Source organism: Aulonocara sp. 'chitande type north' Nkhata Bay, linkage group LG6, assembly GCF_057382095.1.
Source record: "Aulonocara sp. 'chitande type north' Nkhata Bay isolate Kocher_YH1m ecotype deep benthic linkage group LG6, A_spYH_male_GT1.1, whole genome shotgun sequence".
NCBI lineage: Eukaryota > Metazoa > Chordata > Actinopteri > Cichliformes > Cichlidae > Aulonocara > Aulonocara sp. 'chitande type north' Nkhata Bay.
In genome coordinates this window covers 24543272-24566491 of record NC_141349.1, presented here as the reverse complement: position 1 = coordinate 24566491, position 23220 = coordinate 24543272, and the positions used below count along the sequence as shown (strand labels likewise).

At 41.8% G+C, this 23220-nt stretch overlaps 3 protein-coding genes across 4 annotated transcripts; 2 read left to right on the top strand and 1 right to left on the bottom strand.

Moving 5' to 3' along the window:
- The first annotated feature begins 4646 nt into the window (after positions 1-4646).
- zfp91 (ZFP91 zinc finger protein, atypical E3 ubiquitin ligase) lies at positions 4647-13759 on the top strand. Of its 2 annotated transcripts, XM_086295745.1 has the most exons (13): positions 4647-4818; positions 5039-5484; positions 5807-5844; positions 6038-6154; positions 6509-6548; positions 7411-7521; positions 7613-7705; positions 7794-7979; positions 9231-9281; positions 9388-9466; positions 9561-9675; positions 11640-11739; positions 11829-13759. In XM_086295745.1, the coding sequence occupies exons 2-13, from the start codon at positions 5102-5104 to the stop codon at positions 12823-12825; spliced, it is 2310 nt and encodes a 769-aa protein (XP_086151871.1). In that variant the 5' UTR covers positions 4647-4818; positions 5039-5101; the 3' UTR covers positions 12826-13759. The 2 variants fall into 2 exon arrangements, with proteins under 2 accessions (XP_086151871.1, XP_086151872.1); XM_086295746.1 differs by having other exon boundaries at positions 4647-5484; positions 7616-7705.
- On the bottom strand, positions 13335-16536 carry LOC147327850 (uncharacterized). The gene is made up of 3 exons (XM_086295747.1): positions 16194-16536; positions 14702-14839; positions 13335-14609 (listed from the first exon to the last, which is right to left on the bottom strand). The coding sequence occupies exons 2-3, from the start codon at positions 14782-14784 to the stop codon at positions 13970-13972; spliced, it is 723 nt and encodes a 240-aa protein (XP_086151873.1). The 5' UTR covers positions 14785-14839; positions 16194-16536; the 3' UTR covers positions 13335-13969.
- LOC147327849 (uncharacterized) lies at positions 16270-22597 on the top strand. Its single transcript, XM_086295748.1, has 3 exons — positions 16270-16925; positions 19757-20065; positions 20148-22597. The coding sequence occupies exons 1-3, from the start codon at positions 16806-16808 to the stop codon at positions 20319-20321; spliced, it is 603 nt and encodes a 200-aa protein (XP_086151874.1). The 5' UTR covers positions 16270-16805; the 3' UTR covers positions 20322-22597.
- The last annotated feature ends 623 nt before the right edge of the window (positions 22598-23220 follow it).

Below are 23220 nucleotides of genomic sequence, written 5' to 3'. Positions count from 1 at the left end.
AGTTTATCGAGTCTGTTGGCATCTGCTACCCTCAGCCTGCTCCCCCAGCATGCAACAGCATAGAGGATCGCACTGGCCACAACAGACTCGTAGAAAATCCTGAGCAATTCAGAACCACGTTTAGCAGCAATAAGTTAAAGGAGTGTGTTTTCTGCCCCGTCTTCCCCCAACCGGGCGCAGCAGATGGCTGCACCTCCCTGAGCCTGGTTCTGCTGGAGGTTTCTTCCTGTTAAAGGGGAGTTTTTCCCTCCCACAGTCTCCTAGTGATTGCTTAAAGGGGGTTATTTGATTATATTTGAGTTTTATCTCTATTATTGTAGGATCTTTACCTTACATTATAAAGCGCCTTGAAGCACCTGCTGTTTAGATTTGGCGCTGTATAAACAAAACTGAACTGATTTGCATGACAAGTGTTGCTTCAGTTCACTGAGGTTTGAGGGCATTCACATTCACAGCTCTCTTAAGGTCCCACTGCAGCGTTTCAGTTGTATTTGGATTAGGGCTGCCACAAACGATTATTTTGATAGTCGACTAGTCACCGATTATCAGATCGTGCATCCATTGGACGTAAAAGTACAGCTTATTGCACCAGCCTGCATCTGCTCTTATATAACTATCATTAGTGTTTAAGCTTTAAGTGTTTAAGGTCTGTGCTAACTAAAAATAAGGACAAGATGCTAGTTTATTAAATTTTAATGAAATTTGCAGATTGTTTTGGTGAAGTTTAATAAACTCCTTGCTATCTAAAATATAACAGGACACCGGAGTATATTCTCGAGCATCTCACACTTCTGATAATCAGCTGTCTGCTTGACGTTTATTCAGCTGTGTAAAAACTATAACTTTAATCTCAGCCAAACCGATTTACTCAGGAACAAATAAAATACTGAAAAAAACCAAACAATAACATTTTTAAGTTATCTAAGTGACTTATATATGTTTAACCTGAGTAGCGAAAGACGGTGGTGGGTTTGAAAACGATTTGCCGGGAGTCCGGTGTTCTCACGGCTCTAGTGAGCCTTGCCCCCGGCTAGTTATCGAGCTGGTGGGTAACAGATGTCTCCGAAAACGTCGGAGCGCTTTTGAAAATATGTGGTCTTGATGAACTGAGCAAATATTTGAGGTTTACACAGCTACATTCTCGCCTGAAAATATGTTAAACGTTTGTTTTATGACCCAGAAAGAATAATAAGAGTAATATTAAAACTAACTAGCTGCCGCCATTGTTGGAAACTGAGCTGGGCTGCGCTATGAATTCTGGGACAGAGCCAGTGTTGCCAACTCCTCAGTAAGGAAAATCGCTATTGGTTGTCCTAAAAGTTGCTAGAAGTCGCTAAATGACGTCATCACCAATTAGCATAATTGGTCATGCTAATGTAATTGTAACCTATGTTGTTGGAGAGAGAAATAACATCATGGAAGAGACATAAAGTGAGTAAAAAACGTCCTAAATGCATTTAGAGTTTATTTAGAACTACAAAATAAATTTCTTTTAGCAATTATTGTTTTTTTTAATGTCACAATTCCAACCCTGCTCCTTTACCCGGGCTTGGACCGGCAAAAGTGACCCGAAATAGGCACTCTGGTGGAGTTACTTTGTGTGTGTGTGTTTATAAGTAGTTTTAAACCTTGTGATCCACAAAACAGCATAAGAGTAAAAGAGTAAAAGAAGAACTGACTGCGTTACAGCACCTGCTGCTTGTTGAGAGTTACAAAGACGCTAAGTTGGCAACACTGGACAGAGCTACTTCTTCTTTGGGGTTTAACGGCAGCTGGCATTCTTGTACATGCAGTGCTGCCATCTTCTGTTTCAGTCCGTTATAACAATCTTAAATTCTACTACTTATTCCTGCGTCTTTTGTGATCTAAGCTTCAAACGAGCCGTCGACTATTAAATCAGTCGTCGACGATTTTGATAGTCGACGTAATCGTGACTAGTCGACTAATCGTGGCAGCCCTAATTTGGATCATTTTCACTTTTGACTAACGTCTTCAACACCATTACATCAACACCATAACGATCAATGCCCAACAAGTTGAAGTTGCACTATTTTGTATTTATTTTACTCCAAGGATATTAACTTGAATCATTTATTAACTAACCACAATTAGAGGCCATTTTAAAGATGTGATAAAAATAAGAGCTTTTTAATGATCTACCACTAAATTAACAAAACAGAAAACTATATATATCTATCACTGAGTCTTGGAGAGGAAACACTTTTACATCCTAAAAAGGAAGTTTGACTTCTAAAATGTAAGCTGTCACAAAAACAGGCTCCAGACCCACCAGATGGTATTACAGCTCTACCACAGAGATCTGCACAACTCAAATAAACAATTTACACATAAACAACACAAACCGCTCACCTTAATCCCAAACAGCAGTCAAAACTCATTGAACTCTATCCAAAATACTATCTCAAACCCAGCATTTTAAAATAACCCACACTTCCTTAAAAATAATTCCGATAAGTATAGATCAATGTGAACCTAATTCACTTATTTCTTTCTTTCCAGTGACACACAGCATATCATCTGAAAAACAATATAAGGTTTACTATCAGGACATAGAAATTAATCATTTGGTTTTTAGCAAGTCTTAAAATTAGATGATTACAACCTCAAACAAAAACACGATATCTTACACTGTGTCATCATTTAAACTTTTTTAATAGTGTCTAATGTCTTTGCCTTTCCCTTACAAACTTCAGTAATATAATATGGAGATTCTTAGACACAACTTTATTCTTTTTTTCTGTAGGCTGCAAACAGTTTTACAACAGTTTTATTGTTCTGGAAGCATTAATATATGATCCTTAAGCCGGACGCCTAGTTGTACTTGCTAACACTGTATCAAACTTGCATGTAGACAAAGCCTTTGATTGAATTATAATTTTATATTTATTCCCACTCTTAAAAACGCCTGAGGCTGCAGCTGAAAGAATACAAAATTTAACTGTATTTTAAACATTAACTCAATAAAATACTTGATTGTTGTCAATCAGTTGTGATATTAATGTATGTTAACTTTTCACCAGCTTTAATTCCAGACTTCATAAAGGCTGAACTTTATTAACACTCTTAATGACCAAATCACTTAAGGAGCACATTTTTAAAACTACATCATGCTGCAGTGTTTGCTCACACACTGCTGTATTCATTGCTGTCTGTATTATGTTTAACCTCTTTATATTTTTCAATAGTGTAATTTCTTTGTAAAATCAGCTGCTTTGCTGCCAGCACCACACTCTTCATGTCACTTCGGAGTGCAGGTCCCAGGTCCTGTGGCTGTAAGAAACCCAAATCATCACCCCTCCACCGCCGTGCTTGACAGCTGGTATTAGATGTTTGTTCAGATGCAACTTTGCAAACATAAGCTTTGCTGCCATGTACTTTTTAGAGTGAAGAGGCTTTCTTCTGGCGGCACTTAAAAAAAGGGCTACTTGTTTAGTCTTTTTGTAATTGTAACATCATGAACTTTAACATTTAACATGCTAACCGAGGCACTTAACTCTTGTGAGGGTTGTGGCATTATGATGACACACACCTTAATGCTCCAGACCAGCAAACTGCCAAAACCTCTGCTTTAATGATGGTGCTCACACTTGCTGATGATCAGTCAGTACAGTGAATTTGATTAGTAGCACTTGGCTGCTACTTATCCTTTTAATTTCTCTGTAAGCGCTAAGGGTGCACTGTTCACTCGCAGTGTAATATGCTATGTTTTATAGTTTGTCTAAAGTTACATTACCTAAATTTAAGACAATCTTATTTTAATTACTATGACTGCCATTTACAAACCTTTGCAGTCTTTATCATGACTTTACACTGGCATTAATAATACATGCAGTAGCAGCTTCCTGCACCAGTTTAATAAATAATGACACTTTTAGTGTACCAAATTATTGATTTGGTACTGAAAAGAAATACAGTTTTCCCACCAGCTCCAGCCCCACACTGTAGCTTGCATTCAAGGCTAGTGTATCAATAAAAGTTTAAGTGACTTATTATTTCCCAATAATAATATCTCCAGCACACCACTTTAGCAAGCACATGACAGCGTCACCTGCTTTATCGTTGTAGATAAAGGCAAAAGAAAGTCAAGCTTGTGTGTTATGATGTTGCCATCTGGTGGTAACTGCTCTCCATCATTTTCTGTTCAGACCAGTCAGTGCAGGTTTTCAGTGGCAGCCATGTTAGCTTTAGTTATTATTAACGCAGATTATTGTGGACATTAGCAATGAAGAAAACAAAGAAACATTATACACAAATATAAATAAATTGTAATAATTTAGCTCAAACAGGCAATTTATTACTTAATTGAGAATGTTACACAAAATACCCCAGGCTAGGCCTATTTCAAATTGTATTGTCATTTTAGGTGGAAGGACGGGAATAAATATTATGCCAATTTTCTATTAATTTTATAGTATGTGTCATTTCAAATTAATTATGTCTTATACTTATGTCAATATTTAAGCCAAAACCGATAAAAATCGCGTCAAAAAAAAAAAAAGGAGCACACTTAAATAGCATCCAAACTGCGTTTATTTTCTTTTTACTACAGTTCCCAGGATGCAGTGGCAGCCTACGTCCTCACGCTGCTGTCGCGCGACTGCTGCGGCTGCTTTCGCAGATTTGTAAACACAGCAGTTACGCTCAGTTGATCTGTAACGGGCGGTTAGGCCCATCCAGATGGTTGTGGCAGCTGCTGAAAAGCGCTGCCGCTCTTGAACGTAGCCTCGGTTTATATTTGGTTTAAAGGAGACGCAACAAAGCGCACAAAATGGTTGTGCTCAAGGCCCGGGCGAATAAGTAGGTTTACTATAGCTTTAAGAAGAAGAAAATAGTGTCTGCTTCTTTAAAATTATATTGGTTTATTGCTGAATAGATAATTAAGAAAACTTTGTAGTTTCTAATCAATATATATATGTATTTAATTTGCGACGAAACCAACTGAAAATGCACTACTGTTGGATAAAGGCCGCCTGCAATCAAAACGGCTTTAAAGCAGATGTGGTCCGTTTTTCCTCAGTTTGCAAGTAAACCTGCCTGACTTTAAGTGGAATCTGAGGTGGTCCTAAGTGTCCTCACGGTGATGGAACCAGCCGGTGACCGAACCGGGAATGTAAATAAAGGTGAAGATCCGACGGAGGACAAGGCCGCAGAAGAGACCCCGGGCACCAGTACAGCTGGTACGCCACGGAGGGCGCTGAGGGACCGGGGAGCGGGCCGCCCTAGGTCTGGCGTCACCGCTTCTGTAGCGGACGTTAACGGCGGTACTTCGGGACGGGTTTTAAGAGATAGGTCAACGAGGGCAGTACCAGCCTGGCTGAAAGACACCAAAAGCAGCGACGACGACGAGGACGAACCTAGCTCGGACGCCGGTGCGACCAAGCGGAGGAAAGTTTCCAACTCCAGGCGGAAGAAAAATTCAGATACTGCAGGTTCGGCTGAGGGATACAGCCTTCAAGGCACAGAGTACGTTTTTGTTTTTTCTTTGTTTGTTTCTTTAACGAGTATCCCTATTTCAACTTGGCCACCACATTTGATTATAAGGAGCCCGCCTTACTTGCACATTGTGTCGGTGAAGTCGGTTCCTGTCAAAAGCACGCCTTCATCGTGGCTCGTCCCCTTTCTGCTGTCTGTATGGGAAGGGTGGAGTAAAACTTACCTGATTTTAAAGGGGGCTATATTTTACAAAGTGCTACAACACAGAAATGCATTATCTTGTTAAACATGTTGATGTTGTGGTGCTGTGCAGGAAAATGCGTCAAGTCAATGTTTTTCCTTCTTTCTGCAGACAAGAGGACGCCAAGAAACCTGCCACAGATGCCCAAGGTAATCAACTGCATAAAAGCCGCTTTATATCCTCCTTGTTCACTTTACATTTAAGTATAAGCACATGCTATTTACCTGTAGTTATGTCTTTGATTCAGATAGCGCTGATGTGTTCACTAATGTCAGGCCCGTGTCACACTTTATGACACTTTTCTACACTCTCACTGCATGCTACTGCTCTCTCTCACTCCAGCCCTTCCCTCCAGACGCCCCTCAGCCCAGACTCATGCCAAGACCCCATCTGGCAGGGCTGTCCACAGCTCTGCCAAGCCCATGTGTAAGACTGAACCTGGAATGGAGAATCCAGCTGGTGAGCAACCTGTTGACAGTGAGCTGCTCTGCTTTAGCGTGGGGGCCTTTTTAACTCGGAGACCAAATCATGCAGACACACAAGAACCAAAAACATCTGGGCAATCGCTGTTTGTTTTGTATAGAACTTGCAAAAACATCTGGGAACATGTATCTCTGGTTATTGATTCCTTGTGGGGGGGAAACATCTGGATTCTGTCGTTTCTGGCTCATTATAATGCTTCCAAATAATTGATCTAGAATGCAATTTTTTTTTTTTTTTTTTTTTTGCAGTTAAATTACTGTTTTATAAATGTTGTTTGTATGACGTTGCTAGTGGCTGAAAGCGCTTTTGGTGTCTCTCTCTGTCATGCAGCTGTGGAAGGAGCTGTAGATGATAAAGACAAGTATGAAATGTAAGTATACTTTTGGTGACCCACGATGTGATTCTTGCAGGCTTTAATGGCTTAATTTTGGCCACTTCCTCTTAATACTGCCTTCTTGCTCCCTGGAAGTCCTGTTCTGACCACTTAATTGTGGGCTTAAAACTTGAGCAGAGAGTAAACTGTGAAATTCAGTGACAAGCTGAACTGTCTTTCATATCAAGGAAAATCACTAATGATAAAAGCGGAGTGTCTGGCTCCGAACCAAATGACGGTCTTCAGAGGAAGAGCCTGCAGTGAAGGGGCAACCTTTGAACATTTGGGAGGCTGTGCACTTTGAAGTGACCACCTGGGGTCATATTGTCAAATTATAGTTGCACTGTAACTCCTTGTCCTGTCAGAGAGAGAATAAAGAAGCCAAACTGTGACCACACCACATCTTGCTCCCTGTTACTTTGTCCTCTTCCTCCAGAATTAAACTGAGGTTGAATGGGTCCAGCTCTCAGTGCAGGTGTGCAAGTCATCAGAAAGGGACTTCCACGGAGAACAGGTTGAAAGGGCGAATTAGCTTTCCATGGGTCATGAATTACTGTGTAGAATAGCGTTTGTATCTGAGTTTTTAAAAAGTCACATTTATTGCTCGTATCTCGTTGTGCACATGATCTCAGGTTCTTTATGTAGGAAAATATGTTTTTCTAATGATTATGTTGTTTTGCTACTGGTACATTTGCAGTCTGAGGCTAAGTATAAAAGCAGCAACAGAAGAAATCAGCCTGACACGCCGTATTTACTCAGCTTGACTCTGGGTTTGTTCCCTCAGTTTAAAATGTATGTAAAAAAAAAAAAGAGTCAAATGTGTAACTAAGGAGAGTTTGGTCTGTGTTTTTAATTACAGTGAAAAGAAAGAGGAGGAAAACACCGGCGCTGCTGAACCAGGCTTGGATGATGAAGATCCTTCTTTTCAGGATGACCCAGACAATCTCAACTACCAGCCACAGAGTCAGAGGTGCGCTTATGTCAAATGCATCATTTGACCCAGTGCAGAACGTTTTTAGAAAAAAAAAAAAACAGTTTGCAATTTATTGTTTCGCTTTCAGCAGTGTAGAAGAAGAAGAGGTCCTTAGCAGCGAGGAAGATGTTCCCTTTAGAGACGACTTAAATGATCAAAGCTACGACCCGAAGGTTGAAAGGTTTGTGGTTTTGTATGAGAGGGATTGGGTTGTTCATATGTAATTACTGTTTTTTGATTGGAATTTTTTCTCCTGTTTTATTTTTTAGGGATGCTCCTAAACCAAAGCGCAGAGTTCCTCCTAGACCCAAGGAGAAGAAAGAAAAGGAGAAACCACTGAAGAAAGAGAAGGAGGTTGCTGAGATAAAAGTGGAAGGTTCAGACAATGTAGAGAGCATGCAGGAGGAAGTAAAGCTTGAAGAGGAAGTAGTGGAAGATCCGGATGGACCCAGGAAGTAAGTGCAGTACCAGACTGTGAGTGCCATGAGCTGAAACCAGACAGAACTGCAAATGCATCTACACATCCTCCATTCCTAATCAGCTTTTGTTAACCAATCACTGAAGTCCAATTTATCCAATTAAACCCAACACTGTTTTAAGTTAATGCTAATGTGTAGCCATGGCAACATACTGGTTTTGCCAGACATGCTCATCTGTTTGTCATTGGAGGAGTTTTGGATTTTGGGTGCAAAAAACAAAGGAGCGCTCGCCTCATAGAATATCGCCATCATGGAGCACCGCTTGACATTAGCAGTAGTCGCTATTTTTTTATTTTTTTATTTTTTTTTAAGTCCTCCTGCAGTGTTCATTGATCTGATGCTAGATGAATCTGTAAACTCATTCAAGTGGATGGATTCAAAGGTCTGGACTAAGGCAAGCTGCAGCATTTAGTATCCCAGAAAAAGGATTAGGTACATAGTGTAGAAATATGGTATGCCAACAATACCAGTGACAATATTGGAGAGAAACCCCCAACAATCAGATCAGGCAAATTCCTATGAGCAAGCACTTGGCAACACTGGGAAGAAAAAACTCCCATTTAACAGAAGGAAACTTCCAGCAGAACCAGGCTCAGGCAGAGGCAGCCATCTGCTGCTACTGAGGAGGGGGAGTATAGAGAGACAGGATCAAAACAAACTATGGCAGACAGTAGGCAAAAAGTAATGACTTAGCACACAGGGAGAGCATCTGTTTACATTCTGAAAGAAGGGTAAACATGCTTCTCAAGCCCTTTTGACCCACAGTGCTTGGCGCAGTGCACAAGAAAGCATAGTCAAATGCTTTCAGTACTGATGCAACCATTTAAAAATTTCAGACTTTGTTTTTTTGTTTGCTTTGTTGCACTACAGCCTGAGTGATGACAAGGGTCAAAATACAAAGTGCAGTGATTTTCAAGTAGTGTGGTCCATTTGTATGCATACTGCATCAGCAAACAATACATGCTTTGTAAGTGCAGCTGCATTGTGTACTCAATATAGAACGAAAACATATGTGATTGGAAATGTCATCAATAAGACACGGAGTCATTCAGTCTGCCTGTTTTAAAATACTAACCAGCTGCTCCTCCTTCTAAATTTAACATGTGCTTATTTAAACATACCTCACTTCACAATGGCTTTGTGTTCACATATAGCAGAGCATGGCTTTGATTTCCCGGTATACACAATTATGTCATTTTTTAAATTTTTTTGTCTTGGCTGTGTTAGGAGAGGTCGGCGGAAAAAAGACGACAAAACCCCACGGCTGCCAAAGAGAAGGTGAAGTTGATGTCTGTGTTGGTGCTTCGTTATCTGAAATCAGTCATGAACTTTGTATAGACATAGGTGGTTAAGTATAAGATAGTAACTGGCTTCGCTCACACAGGAAGAAGCCCCCAGTTCAGTATGTGCGCTGCGAAATGGAAGGATGTGGGACAGTGCTGGCTCATCCTCGCTACTTACAGGTTTGCCGCACACACACGCACACACACGCACACACACGCACACACACAAACACAAAGCAGCAGTAACTAATCTGTTCTTTGCTTTAAACTCCAGCACCATATAAAGTACCAGCACTTACTCAAGAAGAAGTATGTTTGTCCTCATCCTTCTTGTGGGAGGCTTTTCCGCCTACAGAAGCAGCTGCTGCGTCATGCAAAGCACCACACAGGTACGCATGTACATTTGTTTTCAGAGGTTTACATCCACTTATCATGGGCACGGGTGCCATTATAATTTTGGGCTTTTGATGATTTCTTTGAACTTTTTTCTATTTTTTTCCAGGGTGGAGTGATTGTACAGCATACAACTTTAATGACTTTAAAAAAACAAAAACTGACTGCGAAAGTTTGACTTTATTTTGGATTTTCTTTGATCCACACAGGTTAAAAAACAGGCTCAAATATAAGCATACACTGTGAGGGACCAAGCAGCCAAAGCAAAGAGGACACAGGCAAAAAAAATCTTCAAAAAGGGTTTTCTTTATTTTAACCCTCAAAAAGTCCAAAATTAACAAAATTCAAAACCATACTTAGCAGGCCCATAAAACAGGTCAACTAAATATAACTCTACAAAAAGTAATTTCCAGAAACTTAAACAAAACAAAGTGAGACACAACTTGACTCACAAACTGACCTAATTACAAAGACACATGAGGGTAGCTTTTATAATGATTTGGCCAAACCATTTGAACACAATAGCGGGGGGAAACAAAAACACACACTAATATTAACTAAGCACAGAATAACCTAACTAAACCTAAAACACCCCTGCTCCTGGTAAGCCCATGGTTGGTCCTGCTGAGCAGGCATTTTGTCCCCAGAGTCCTCAGCCACGCCTTTTGCCCAGACAGGAAACAGCCACCGCCCAAACCCAGGTAACTCAAAGAAAGAGAAACATAATTAATATAACAAAACATTTTAGAAAAACCACACAATGTTACTATGTGCGCGCCTCATAATACCAGTGTTAGGTTTAACCAAATGATTAATGAATTATATTAATGAAGAAAACTGCAAAGAAAACTAATCGAGTGAAAAATGGACTAATTTACCCCTGTGTGGCTGATGCCATCACAACACTCAAATCTTTTAATAAGTGTTGCTGAAGGTTCTACAGTGTATTTCAAATTGACAAGTCCAAGGCCTATTATCGTTTCATTGGTTATTCTAATTGAGTACAACAGATATACTTTTTATGCTGGCAAGAGGGTGCCGCTGACCAAGAAAAGAAGCAGCCCCTGCTCCAAATTTGACACCTTGAAATGTGGCTGAAATTTGCAGCTGCCTACATGGGCAAGCCAAATGGCTTCAGGAGAAATGTTTTATAGTTAGACATTTGGAGGAGTGAAGTTGAGGCTTTGAAACCTGAGAATACTGTACCAACTGTCAAGCATGGTGGTGGTAGCAGCATGCTCTGTGGCTGTTTTGCTGTCAGTGGTACTGGTACGTTGCACAAAGTGGATGTAATAATGAAGGAGGACTACTGCCACATTCTTCCACTTTAAGTCATCAGCTAAACAGATGAAACTTGGACACAGTTGGGTGTTCCAACAGGACAATGATGTGAAACCCACATCAAAACTGGTTTTGGGATCGATAAAGCAGGCTAACATTAAGCTTCTGGAATGGTCTTCTCTAAGCCCCAACTTTAACCCAAATATTTGTGGACTAAACTGGGTCTGTACCAGGAAACCAGCTATTTAAATGACCTCTGCTAATTCTTCTAAGAAATATATCAAATAACCAGCTATTAGGCTTGTTGGTGGCTACCAAATGTGTTTAACTTGTTAAGGGACATTTAACAAAATGTTAGTCAGGGTGTATGTATATATTTGACCCTGTGTGAATTTGAGAAAATCCAAAATAAATTCAAACTTGTGCACCCAAGTCTTGTTTTTTTAAAGTAATTAAAGATGTGTGCTGTACAATCATTCCACCCTGGAAAAAGAACAGTTCAAGGAAAAATCATTAAAAAGCTCAAATTACCAGAATATTCATGTCCATGATGAGTGCATGTAAACGTCTGCTCATGATGGTATAAAACAATGCATTAGTTTCTGTGCTTATTTTTAGTTCTAATCAATGAAATTACATGGATAATCCATCTGTAATTGAGTCTTTTTTTGGGAACTAGACCAGAGGGACTACATCTGTGAGTTTTGTGCTCGCGCCTTCAAGAGTTCCCACAATCTGGCCGTGCACCGCATGATACACACTGGAGAAAAGCCCCTACAGTTAGTACTTCTCTGTTCACACGTTTTGTTTTCTCAGTTTATTTTCAGCTCAGTGGTTCATTAAATTTCTTGCTTCCTGGTGTGAATAGGTGTGAGATCTGTGGCTTCACTTGTCGCCAGAAGGCATCTCTCAACTGGCACATGAAGAAGCACGATGCTGATGCTACCTATCAGTTCTCCTGCTCTATTTGTGGAAAGAAGTTTGAGAAGAAGGACTGCGTGGTGGCACACAAGGCCAAGAGCCACCCGGAGGTGCTAATTGCTGAGGCGCTGGCAGCAAATGCCGGCGCTCTCATCACAACCCCTGCCTCTCTCTTGGAGCTCCCGGGAAATCCTGCGCAAGCAGAGGTCACTGGCTTGGATGCGAACCAAGTTGGGCAAGATGGCCAGGTGGACCAGCTGGGCCAGGATGGGCAGCATGTGCCTCAGGTCTCCCAGATGGGTCATGTGACCCAGCAGGTGAGTCACCAGGTGGTTTTGCTGGGACAAGATCAGAGCCTCCACACCATGCAGGTGCCTGTGACAATTGCTCTGTCCCCTATCGACCCCCCATCACCGGCCGAGAACCAGCAGCAGACCCAGCTCCAGCTTCAGATGCCCGTCCAGTTTGTGCAGACTGCCCAGCAGCCCCAGCAGCCCCAAATCCAACAGCTGACCCTCCATTCCAACTCAGTGGTGACCCAGCATCAACCGCAGCTCCAGCCTCTTCAGTCATACACTTCCCAGCAGCAGAGCCAGGGCCAGACACAAATCCTGCAGATGACCTTCCAGCCTGTCAGCCAGTCCCAGACCCACATCCAGCAGATCCCCATTCTAGCAGCCTCTCAGCAGCTCCAGCCTCTGCAGACAGCATCCCCGAGCCCTCCTCTAATGTCCACTTCGCAAACCCAGAGCCAGGTTCCCGTCTCCACCAGCGGGGACAGCTTTATGTTGGACAATCCAGTGCTCTCTTCCTCCTCTCCCTCAGCCACCTCTCTTCAGCAGACAGAAGTGGTGGGGGAGGATGGTGTAATCTGGGAGCAGGCCGGGCAGGGGGAGGTCCTAGCTGATGGCACTGGGAGACACATGCAGCAGACCCTCATGTAAAACAAAAAGGATGCCAACAGAACGTAATCTAGAGGCAGTTTATGTTACCAGTGACCTGACATACTGTTTCACCACGTTTGAGGTAAATGTAGGCTCACTGGTATATTATGTAATGCTCACTCATCGTCACATTTGGTAGATTTTTAGACTTCGTATCAGGGAAAGATATGCGTTTGTATGTGTATGTTGTTGCCTTTGTACCTAACAGTCCTGTAACTAGCCACTTATGAGTGTGTGTGTGTGTGTGTGTGTGTGTGTATATATTGATGAGGTCTTGTTGCACAGCTGTTGCTATTATGCAATAACATAGCATACCTCTTAGTAATATACAGCACATCTAATGTGTAATGTGCAGCATCAAAGTTCCTACTGGAATAAATCGGTTTAATTTATATCATGAAACACATGAGAAAGTTATAAACTCCCTCAGTGTGTGTGTGTGTGTGTGTGTGTGTGTGTGTGTGTGTGTGTGTGTGGGTGGGTGGGGAAACACTCATTTATTGTCCAGCTTTCCTGTGACACTTTTTATTTAACAAGGTTAGAAATCAGCTAAATCTACAAAAAAAGACATTTCAAAACTTGGAAAAGACACCAAAATTTACAGATTGTGCATATTCCAGATTTTGTCTCTTTTTTTAATGACATTAGTGCAGCTTTGAAGGAAATGATAACCCCTATAGTTTAACTCTACAAGACTTTTAGGAGCTGAAATGTACCCTTGAACACTGCGACTCAAATGTAAGCCTATCAAATAACAGCAAGCACTGATTTGTCAATAAGATTTGTTTAATGTAATTTGATAAGCAAAGCTATGTAGAAACTTTATGTGTCAGCGGCATCTCTCTGATCTCTCACATTAGATTTGTGTTAGAGCAAACAGTCCACTTAAAAGTTGTAAATAAACATCTTAACATTTATCCAAAGTGTTTTTTATTGAATGTGCTCTGAAAGCCCTCCAGTTTCCTCTTTTCAACAGGAGCAGCAGTCCAGTTGTTAGAGCCATTAGCAGTGTGGTTGGTGGTTCAAACCCCAACTCTTTGCATCAGAGTGTTTAAATTTTATTAGGCAGGCTCCTACTCTGTATGTGGGATATAAGTAGTATTGAATCAAAGTGTCTGGAAGACGTAATGTAACTAGAAGTGAGTCAGGACATATTGGCTCGCTCTCTGTTCCTTTGCATCGTATATTGCTTCATAGCTCTTTTAGGAGGAATCAAGCTGTCACTCAGTCCGACCCTCTTCTTCTTCACATGCTGCCCTTCTGGCTCTTCCTCCTTTGTTTCCCTCTGGGACCTTCCGCCAGATGAACCGCCTCCAGTTTCTGGTGTCTCTTCACTCTCAGGTGGATGACAGTCAGTGGAGATGACTGGCTTCTGGAGGTCACTGTCATGAGCAAATTTACATTTGATCCCAAACCTGCACCTTCCATCTTTCCTGTAGGACATGCATATCCTTTTACCTCCTATCTGGGAGGGTTTGGCCTGCATGGTGAGGGGGACGTGCTTCTGCAGGGCGCTGAGCTTCTGGTCTGCTTGAGCCTTAAATGGGTTGGCAAACACGCTGCTGTCAGATGACGCATTTAGCGCTGGAGAGGGCAGTTTTTTAGAGGTGATGGAGTCCAGTGAAGGAGTAGGCAGTTTGGAAGGGCGGGCTGCCGACGTAGGTGGTGGTGAGGGCTCTGGATCCTCGTCCTCTGCCTCCGATTCACTGGAAGCGGAACCAGACTCCAGCAAAAAGTTGCGGGTCTTTTTAAAAGGCGCTTCCTCTTCACAAGTTTTCCCACAGCTTCAAAACGACACAATAACAGAACGAAGAGAAGTTATTATTATTCCAGGCTAGCCGAGTGGTGTTTGCGATACATTTTTATTTTTACTCACCCAGCTTTGCCACTGTTTACATCCTCTGCAGCGCCATCGCTGTCGGAGTCGGAGGACACTCCGTATCCAACCAGAGAGTTCATACCTGTAACCGGAGCTAGAGCTCTGCCTCCCGATTAAAAAGCGATAACGGTGTACCTGTGAATATAAGAGGCAAGAGAGTTGTCCATTTTCCTTCTTTAATAAACAAAACAAGGGAAATTGCTGTAAGGTTAGCTGCTGTCATTAGCCGTCGCTCAGCGTTCTCGTTTAGACTGCACTGCCACCTGCAGGACAGGAGTGGTACTGCAACTGTGACGCCACTAACCCACAAATGACAGTTGACCAACACAGATAAGCTGCTTCTTTTTCTTCTTCCAGCTGCTCTCTTTGGGGGTCGTCACAGCGGATCATCTGCTTTCATGTCACTCTGTTTCTGGCATGCTCCTCTATTACACCAGCCCTTTGTGGATTATCTTCTTTTCCTTTGCCTGCTAGGTCCATCTTCAGCACCATTTGTCCAATGTACTATCCCTCCTCTGCACATGTCCAAACCACTTCAGACTTTGCTCTATAACTTTATCTTCTAACTGCTGTCTCTCTTCACCTCTGCCTCCTGTCTTTTTGTCAGTGCCTCCGTCTCGAAATCATACATCATAGCAAGTATCACTACCATCTTGTAAACCTTCCCTTGCACTGTCACAAATCACCTAAAATCATTCTAAAATGTATCCTTTTTTTAATCACGTTAGAGTGGTTATCTTATTTTGTAATTCTCTCTTAGTTCCGTTTTTAAAGTGTATATACGCTTTTTATTGTTTATCATTCAGTGTTCATTGTTGACTACTTGCATTAAATGTGCTGTATAAATAATTTGGTTATCATTTTCTTTTTAGTAGTTAAAAATCCACTTGACTGTCCATTTTCATTTCATTTTCTTGTGGAGAATAATAACTGTAGTTACATTCCTCGCAAAACAAGGCACCAGTTTAAGAAAATGTCAATGTTAGGCCTATGCACACTTTGTTAGGTACACTTGTTTAACTAGGTTTCAACACCACTATCTAATCAGCCAATCACAAGGTAGCAACCCAGTCCATTTAGGCATTTTAGCACGGTCAAGAAAACCTGCTGAAGAGCATTAGAATGGAGGGGGAAAAAGGTGATTTAAACTTTTAACGTGGTATGATTTTCGGTGTCAATCCGGCATTAGTAAGGCATACCTGATAAAGTGTCCATTCTATATAGAAAGTTAGATCCCAGGGCAGATCACATTTAAATCTTTAGCTGTGACCTGCCCTTTCTGTGGAAGTTCTCCTGAAAACTATTCCACTTATTTTTGCTCTTAGAATTTAATATTTAGGTTGTGGAAAAAATATTTTCTCTGATTTGTTTTTCCTTTAAAAATATGATTTGCTTTCTATGACTGCGCTAACAAAGACGACGCTATATTTCTTGCGTAATTAGGTAATCCTCCTGTTAGACACAAGTGATTACATCATTAAAGTTCCACCTGATGATGTGACGAGCCGGAAGTGGCCTAATTTGGAGTGAGCTCCTGTCCTCGAGCGCTGTGGTTAGGAGGTCAGTCTCCATAGCGATGATGGCAACTTCTAGTTTCAGCTGTTGATTTTTTTTTATTTTTTTTTTGGTCTCTTATTTGTTATCATTGGGGAACACACACACACACACACACACACACACACTACTTAAATTTAGACTATCTCGGCTCGGTCACTACCAGTAAATCGGATAAGCTGCTCATGAATAAGTTGATGAGCTCCTCCTCACTCCTCTCCTCCGCCCCCGCTTGTCCAGTTAAATTCCTCCAGTCAGGCATCAAGTTCCCCGGGGAAAGGGCGGAGATTTGGCCTTAAACTCTGTAATACAAGTACCGAACTGTAAGCAGAGGAGGTCGGACAAACCGAAGTGGTTTTACGGAAACCTCAGACAAGACTGACTCTGTGGCTCTAATTAACGCAGCGCTGAGTGGGAGCTGATGGGCAGGCTGAAACGAGCCGGGAATCCGATGATATCGGGATGAAGCAGGCGTAACCGGGAGTATATTAGGGGCTGGTCTGCTCTGCTGCTACCACAAGTGAGCGCGTCTTCAAGTTGAGGTTCAATGGCAGGGAGGTCGACCAGAGGCATAAACGGCTCGAATGGGAGCAGAACCGCGCCGGCAAGGGCCGCTGCTCTAGCCGATCTGCTGCACTATGAGTGCTCCACCTTACTGGAACTCTTTGTGAGTATAAGAACTTATTCCCCCCCCCCCCCCCACACACACACACACACACTGGCTGCAGCCTGCCAGCAGGTCACAGTTTGCTTTTAGAGTGAGTGAGAGAGAGAAAGTCTGAGGAAGAGTGTGTGCGTGACAGAGAGAAATGGGCCAAGGTTAAAAGGAAAATTAATAGATATTCTGTCTGTGTGTGTGTGTGTGTGTGTGTGTGTGTGTGTGTGTGTTTCCAAGGAGCTACACTGTCAAAGTGTGTGTATGTATGTATGTATGTATGTAAGAGAGAGTACAAAAGGATGATGAAAGGGATGTGTGCAAGTGCAAGATAAGAAGGGAGAGAGAGAGAGTGTGTGTGTGTGTGTGTGTGTGTGTGTGTGTGTGTGTGTGTGTGTGTGTTTGAAATAGAAGGAAATTATGTCTAGGACAGCAGGGGGTAGGAATGCAGAGCAGAGAGGGGGTGAAGTGTTTGGAATGACATAGGTGGGTGTTTTTGGCACACAGTCATCAATGCTTGGGCACAAAGCCTTCATCTCTTTTCCACCAGCTTGCCTCACTTTGCCAAAAGGTGTGAGAGCGACTGTTTATTACAACTTCTTGGTTTCCTGCCAGTTTGCCTTATCCATCCTTCCTTTCATGTGGCCTTGCTAGGAGCAAGGGAGTGGCCGGGCACACTGCTTCACTTCCATCCATGTGACTCCCTTTATCACCAATATCCAAATTTACCCCCTTTTCTCCTTCCCCCCCCCTCACGGTTTGCAGGTTACCTTCCAGTGAACATGTTATGTACGAGTTGGACTTGTCTTAGCTTGTCACACAGAAATTTGTGTATATTCATCTGCATTTTTGTTTTATACCACACCTGGAAAGCACTGACACTGAAACAGATCTTCTTCCAAATCTTTGGCACGCAAGTGTCAGTGAATCAAATGCACACTATTGAAGATTATTTTTTATCGTGTTATTGTCTCCAGGCACGCTGCCCCACTCTTTTGCATACTGGGTGGGAAAACCCAGGTTTGCAACATCAATTTCCTCTTGAAAACCACTTAAGCCATTTCCAGAGCTTATCAGAACTCCTAATACTCCATAAGTGCACTGTTTCTGGCTTTGAAAACAATTCTTGGTGTATCCATAACTGCCTGACTCACGCCAGGAGTAAATATAAATTTCCTTTGCTGACTTTCGAAGCACACAGGCCACATTCAGGCCGCTGTGTCAGGCTAGTTCTGACTTGCAGGGTTACACATTAATGCCTCAGCAGAATGGCAGAAAGATTTTTCCAATTTTCTTTTCAAGGAGCCAAACCTTCTTGTAATTTTTTTTTTTATTTTATTTTAAAGGCAGTCTTAAGCAGATAACTTGCATTGCATGTCTAGGCATTTTGTTACTACTAGCCTGTCACAAAAGGTGATTCCCAAAGAGCTATTGGCTGAACACTCGGTACATCTTTGCACAGCGTGCAGTGTATCCTCACAATTTGACTGGACAAGTGGGGGAGAAAAGAAGAGGTATCAGGCCTAAAAGACTGTCTACAGTAGATGAACAGTAACTGAAAGTCATGTCCTTATGAAATACAAAACAGCTCAGCAAAGACCTGGCGCAGGACCTGAGAGATGCACCTAGCTCTTCAGCTGATCCACGTGCCATTTGTCAAAGCCTCCTCTGAAATGTTCTCAATGGAAAATTATGCAAGAACTTGACTTAAAATTAGTGACAACAGGTCTCATGAAGTGATGAATCTGAATTTGAAATTTTTGGTAAAACTGTCAGTATTGTATTAAAGGTAATTGGGGAAAGGGGCACAACTCGGCCATTTGTGTGTTTTACAGATGGCCAAGTGTCTACAGCCATCTGCAAATCATGGTAGAGGCTCTGTTATGGTTCGGGGCCGCATATCAACCAGTGGTGTCGGAGATGTTGTCAAAGTCAATAGAATTATGAATGAAGAAAAGTAACAGCAGATTTTGATCCACTGTACCACAATACCTATGCTTTGTAGAAAGTGTCCAGTTGGCCTATTACAGCTTAACAATGATCCTAAACACACTGTCAATGCAGTAAAAGTATACCTGGATTAAAATACACACAGTGGGACACGATCAGTCATGGATTAGTCCGGACATCAACATCACTGAGGCAATGTGGGTCATCTTGACAGAGAGAAGAGAACAGAACAAACAGCAGCCAACATTGAAAGATGAGTTGGTTCTCCAGGCTTCTTGAAGGACATTCATTCTTAGACTACTTAAAAAAAAAAATCCATATTTAGTTTAGTGAATATTTAAATCACAGTTTCAATTCAGTTCAGTTTTATTTATATTGCATCAAATTGCAGGAACAGTTACCTCAAAGCATTTTACATTGTAAGGTAAAGACCCTACAACAATACAAAGGAAACTTTGTTTGCTTTAATGGGGTGATACCATGTCAGTGAGATAATATGGGGCCTGATTATTCAAGACCTTGCCATTGCTTCTATGGTGCGTCTGTTATTTGAACCTTTTACTTGTTTACTTAGTAAGTCTTTACTGGAACTGGACTAAGTGAAAATTCCACTATAATGTGACAGCCTTTAGTAAATGATCCCAAGCAAATTCCTTTTGCATTAGGAGGAAGTCCCTGTTGCCTCATTGTCAGTGGTCCTCTGTAAAGGCCAAATTGCAGTTGAAAGTAATGTAATGACTTGCTGAAAACAGACCTCCACTTATACTACTTTCCAGTTTCCCCTTCTTCTATTTCTATCTCTCTCTCTCTGATTGATATTCTTTCAAAAAAAACCTCACTTTTGTTACAAAGTCTGACACGTTTGTCTTGCGTTTCTCTTTTTCTTCCCCAAGAGAAAGAAGGAGAACTTCACCGAGGATGTGACTGACCGTCGTCTGGTGTCTGTCCCTCCTCCTTCTTCCCAGCTGGATACCAGAGACAAACTCTGGCGCATCCACTCGGCGTTGCTACAATGCCAAAAGTTGCTAGAGAAAGCTGTTGCCAAAGAGGAGGAGGAGCTGGGTGGTGGGAAGAAGGGCAAGTATGAGAACAAGAGGAAGCTGGTGAAAGAAAGGTTGCCGCTGCTCATACTTAGCACTGGAGAACTCCTCAAAGCTGCTGAAGGCACGACTTCCCTGACTCCTAGTGTGGAGGGCTTGGAGGTAGGTCCTGAGGTGGTAAAGGTGAAAGTGTTGGACTGAAACTAAAGCATGGTTTACGGTTGTCTCCTCTTGTCATTGGCAGGTAAATGTCCCAACCGGTCTGCTTGACCTGAAGCTTTGGGTGTACCGGGTCTACAAAGAGGTCAACTACTGGAGCAAGACGGCTGCCAACACCTTGAAAGAACTGCCCTCGGTCATCGTCAAGGAAGGAGCAAGGACCACGCGGGCCAGGAACAGGAGAAGCACTCGGAGATGAGATGGAGATGTGGGAAGGGTCGATGAGGAAGGAAAAAGATTAGGGAGATAAATGGCGGAGATTGGTGAAGGTATTGAGAAGGTAGTTGCAGAGCAAGGGGTCCAGTCAACGTCAGGAACAAAGTAAAAGACGGGGAACAGAAATAGAAACAGCCAGCTGCAAGAGACCGATTACTACTGACAGGGAGATGAGAAAACTGGGTTACTGTTCATTCATATATGTATATGAATGAGAGAGAGGAAAACACCATGCTGTGACATTTATGGCAGAGTGTAGCACATCTCTATTCTTGCTTTCTTGCTTTCTTGCTTGCTTTCTTTCTTGCTTACATGTCTCCTTTGATACAACTGAAACGATTTCCTTTGGATGCCCTGCAGCACACGAAACATGTGATCAGCAATGGGCACATTTAATTTATATTAGCTGTAAACACTGGGGCTATCATAACATGCAGATCATTTCTTGGAGATGTTGAGTGCATGAAAGAAAAAAATATGTTAGCAGCACCCTCTAGTGTTTACATAGTGCAACTGCTTGGAGTCCTCCTTTTCTTTCTTAATTTCCTCTGATGTTAAGTATCTTAATTTAATATTACGTTTGTGGGTTTTTTTTAGCACTTTATTAGCAATGAAATAAATCAGTCTAACCTCATCAATGACTCGGGCTCTAAAGCAGGAGTATAGCATAAATGTTCTATACTCCTAAAAGCCAAAAGTTTGCAAACTCGTGCTATAAAAAGAAACAAGGCCTTAAAACCTTAATTTAGATCATTTGAGGTGCAACTTTTATTTGTTTTAATGCAAAAGTAGCTGTTTTACATGATCTACATGCATCAGTTGTACTTTACAACAGGCACATGGCTCTTTATGACTGCGTCTGCAGTCACATACACAGTAACTGGTTAAATTGATCACGTATCAGATAGTATCAGAGTCAGAAGCGATGCCCAAATCCTACCTTACCTGTCTGCCTAACCTGGATGAGGCTGCTAATTAAATTAGCCGAAGACTCAGATTGTCTTTAAAGATGTATGAAGGCTCGGGGTAAGAAACAGAGAAGATAAAGTAAATGGGATCCTTTATAGGGAAGTCTTGCCTAGATAGGCACTTATCCATAATGATGTGGAGGATAAATTAGACAGAAAGGCTGATGGAAGAGTTTTAGCAGGTATTTTACAAAAGCACTCTTTTTATTCTAACGACAAGGGCACCATTTATATTTCAACTTTTTATAAAGGTTTTCTTCGCTTGGCTCTGTGCTTGCTGTGTTTAGCATCTGTGGGCTGGTTAACTGACGGCAGGTGCACTGGGAGTAAACAAGACCGTGTGATGTTCGGGGCACCTCGACTGTTCACGGGCTTTTTTTCCAACTACATTTTTGCACCGGAAGGAGACCTAAATGCATTTGGTCATTTGAAATCTGATTAATTTCGGAGATGAAATGTTGGCCCTGAGAAAATGAGACTTACTCAACCTATTGGCTTCATCTGTTACCCGCACACCACACAGCACAAAATCATTCTGATTATCTGCTTTGGAGTTTCAGCAGTGTTTTTATGTGATTCACTGTTAATGAAATATGGCTGCTGTGTACACTGTATGGGTTGGAGATGTAGTTTGTTTCCTCTTGCTCATTACTCTGTCATTACTGCTGCTGGAGCTCACAAGGCTGACTTTTCTTTTCATTTATTCTCTTGTCTTCCGTTCTCAGTTCTTTAAATTTTAGAGGTTTGGTTTGAAGTAGACCAAGAGCTATTAGAGGTTAGAAGAGGTATATCAAATTTGGCCAAAAACTAAAGAACGGGATGTAATTTAAAAGTTAGAGTCCAGTTTAAATAACGCAGTCCTTGCGAATAATTCTTTATAATCCAGTATAAGAAACTGAGTAATTGCAAAAGCTGACTGCTGGCTTTTCACAGTGAAAGAAGGCTCTAGTTAAGGTTGGTGGCAATGACTGTGTGCCCTGTGCCTTGATATCTGAAAGGGAAATAGTCAGTTTAGGCAGCACATTTTAGAAAGTATTACACTGACTTCAAGATTCAATGGCTTCATATTTAAAACTTTTATTCTGTCTGTGCCGTTCCTAATAATCTGTCTGATATGGACTGACGTACCACTACATTTAGTCTTTGCTAACATTTTCATGGAAAGCACCGTGGTTACATTCCTTGCACACCAATTATTTTGTTTTTGTGTATTCTTAAGATTGACTGATTTTCGGTTTTACACTTTTATCAGTGTTTGATCTTTACAAATACAGTTTGTCACACCACAAGGCGCTGTCTTTCTTCTTTTTTTTTTTAACCTCTGGGGGAGACCAACTGAGCTACAGACAAATGGGTTAAAACACAAAGGGAGGATCGGGTTACCATCACGGCTTCATACACAGCAAACACACTGTAGCTATAGTGCATGCTGTAAAGATTGTAGTAATAAAGAATGTATGATTAATTCCAGAAAGTTGACTCTGTTCAGTTGCATAATGGTCAAAACAAGCACCGCTGTTTGAGTGGGGAGTCAAGGAGGCCGTTTCTATAAAACCATCCTGCAGGGAGCCATTCCCCGACTCTTTGTGAAGGGTTCACATGGACGCTGATCAGTGGTCATGAGAGTCTGTGTATGTGTCATGTAGTGGGACAGCTTTTAATCATTAATGCAGCTGTACTGTTTATGTGGTTGGAAGAAGTCACCTGGATGAGTGATGAAACGTTTTTTCACACTGAAAAACTTCCTGGGATTTCATTAGCTGGATTAATGCGCATGCATTTAAACAATGCATGAGCAACTTCCTTTATCTCTGATGGTCTATGAAATGAATTGATGTACCGTACTCATCACTTTCTTTAATGTTATTGACATTTACATTTCTGGTCAGCCAACAGCAGCTGGGAAACAAGTTA

Coding starts and splice junctions, on each gene's coding strand:
- zfp91 (XM_086295745.1), top strand. CDS start 5,102: ATGGAACCAGCCGGTGACCGAACCGGGAATGTAAATAAAGGTGAAGAT. Junction 6,549..7,410: donor GATAAAGACAAGTATGAAAT/GTAAGTATACTT, acceptor TTTTAATTACAG/TGAAAAGAAAGAGGAGGAAA. Junction 9,282..9,387: donor CCACGGCTGCCAAAGAGAAG/GTGAAGTTGATG, acceptor TCGCTCACACAG/GAAGAAGCCCCCAGTTCAGT.
- LOC147327850 (XM_086295747.1), bottom strand. CDS start 14,784: ATGAACTCTCTGGTTGGATACGGAGTGTCCTCCGACTCCGACAGCGAT. Junction 14,610..14,701: donor GTAAACAGTGGCAAAGCTGG/GTGAGTAAAAAT, acceptor GTCGTTTTGAAG/CTGTGGGAAAACTTGTGAAG.
- LOC147327849 (XM_086295748.1), top strand. CDS start 16,806: ATGGCAGGGAGGTCGACCAGAGGCATAAACGGCTCGAATGGGAGCAGA. Junction 16,926..19,756: donor CCACCTTACTGGAACTCTTT/GTGAGTATAAGA, acceptor TTCTTCCCCAAG/AGAAAGAAGGAGAACTTCAC. Junction 20,066..20,147: donor CTAGTGTGGAGGGCTTGGAG/GTAGGTCCTGAG, acceptor TGTCATTGGCAG/GTAAATGTCCCAACCGGTCT.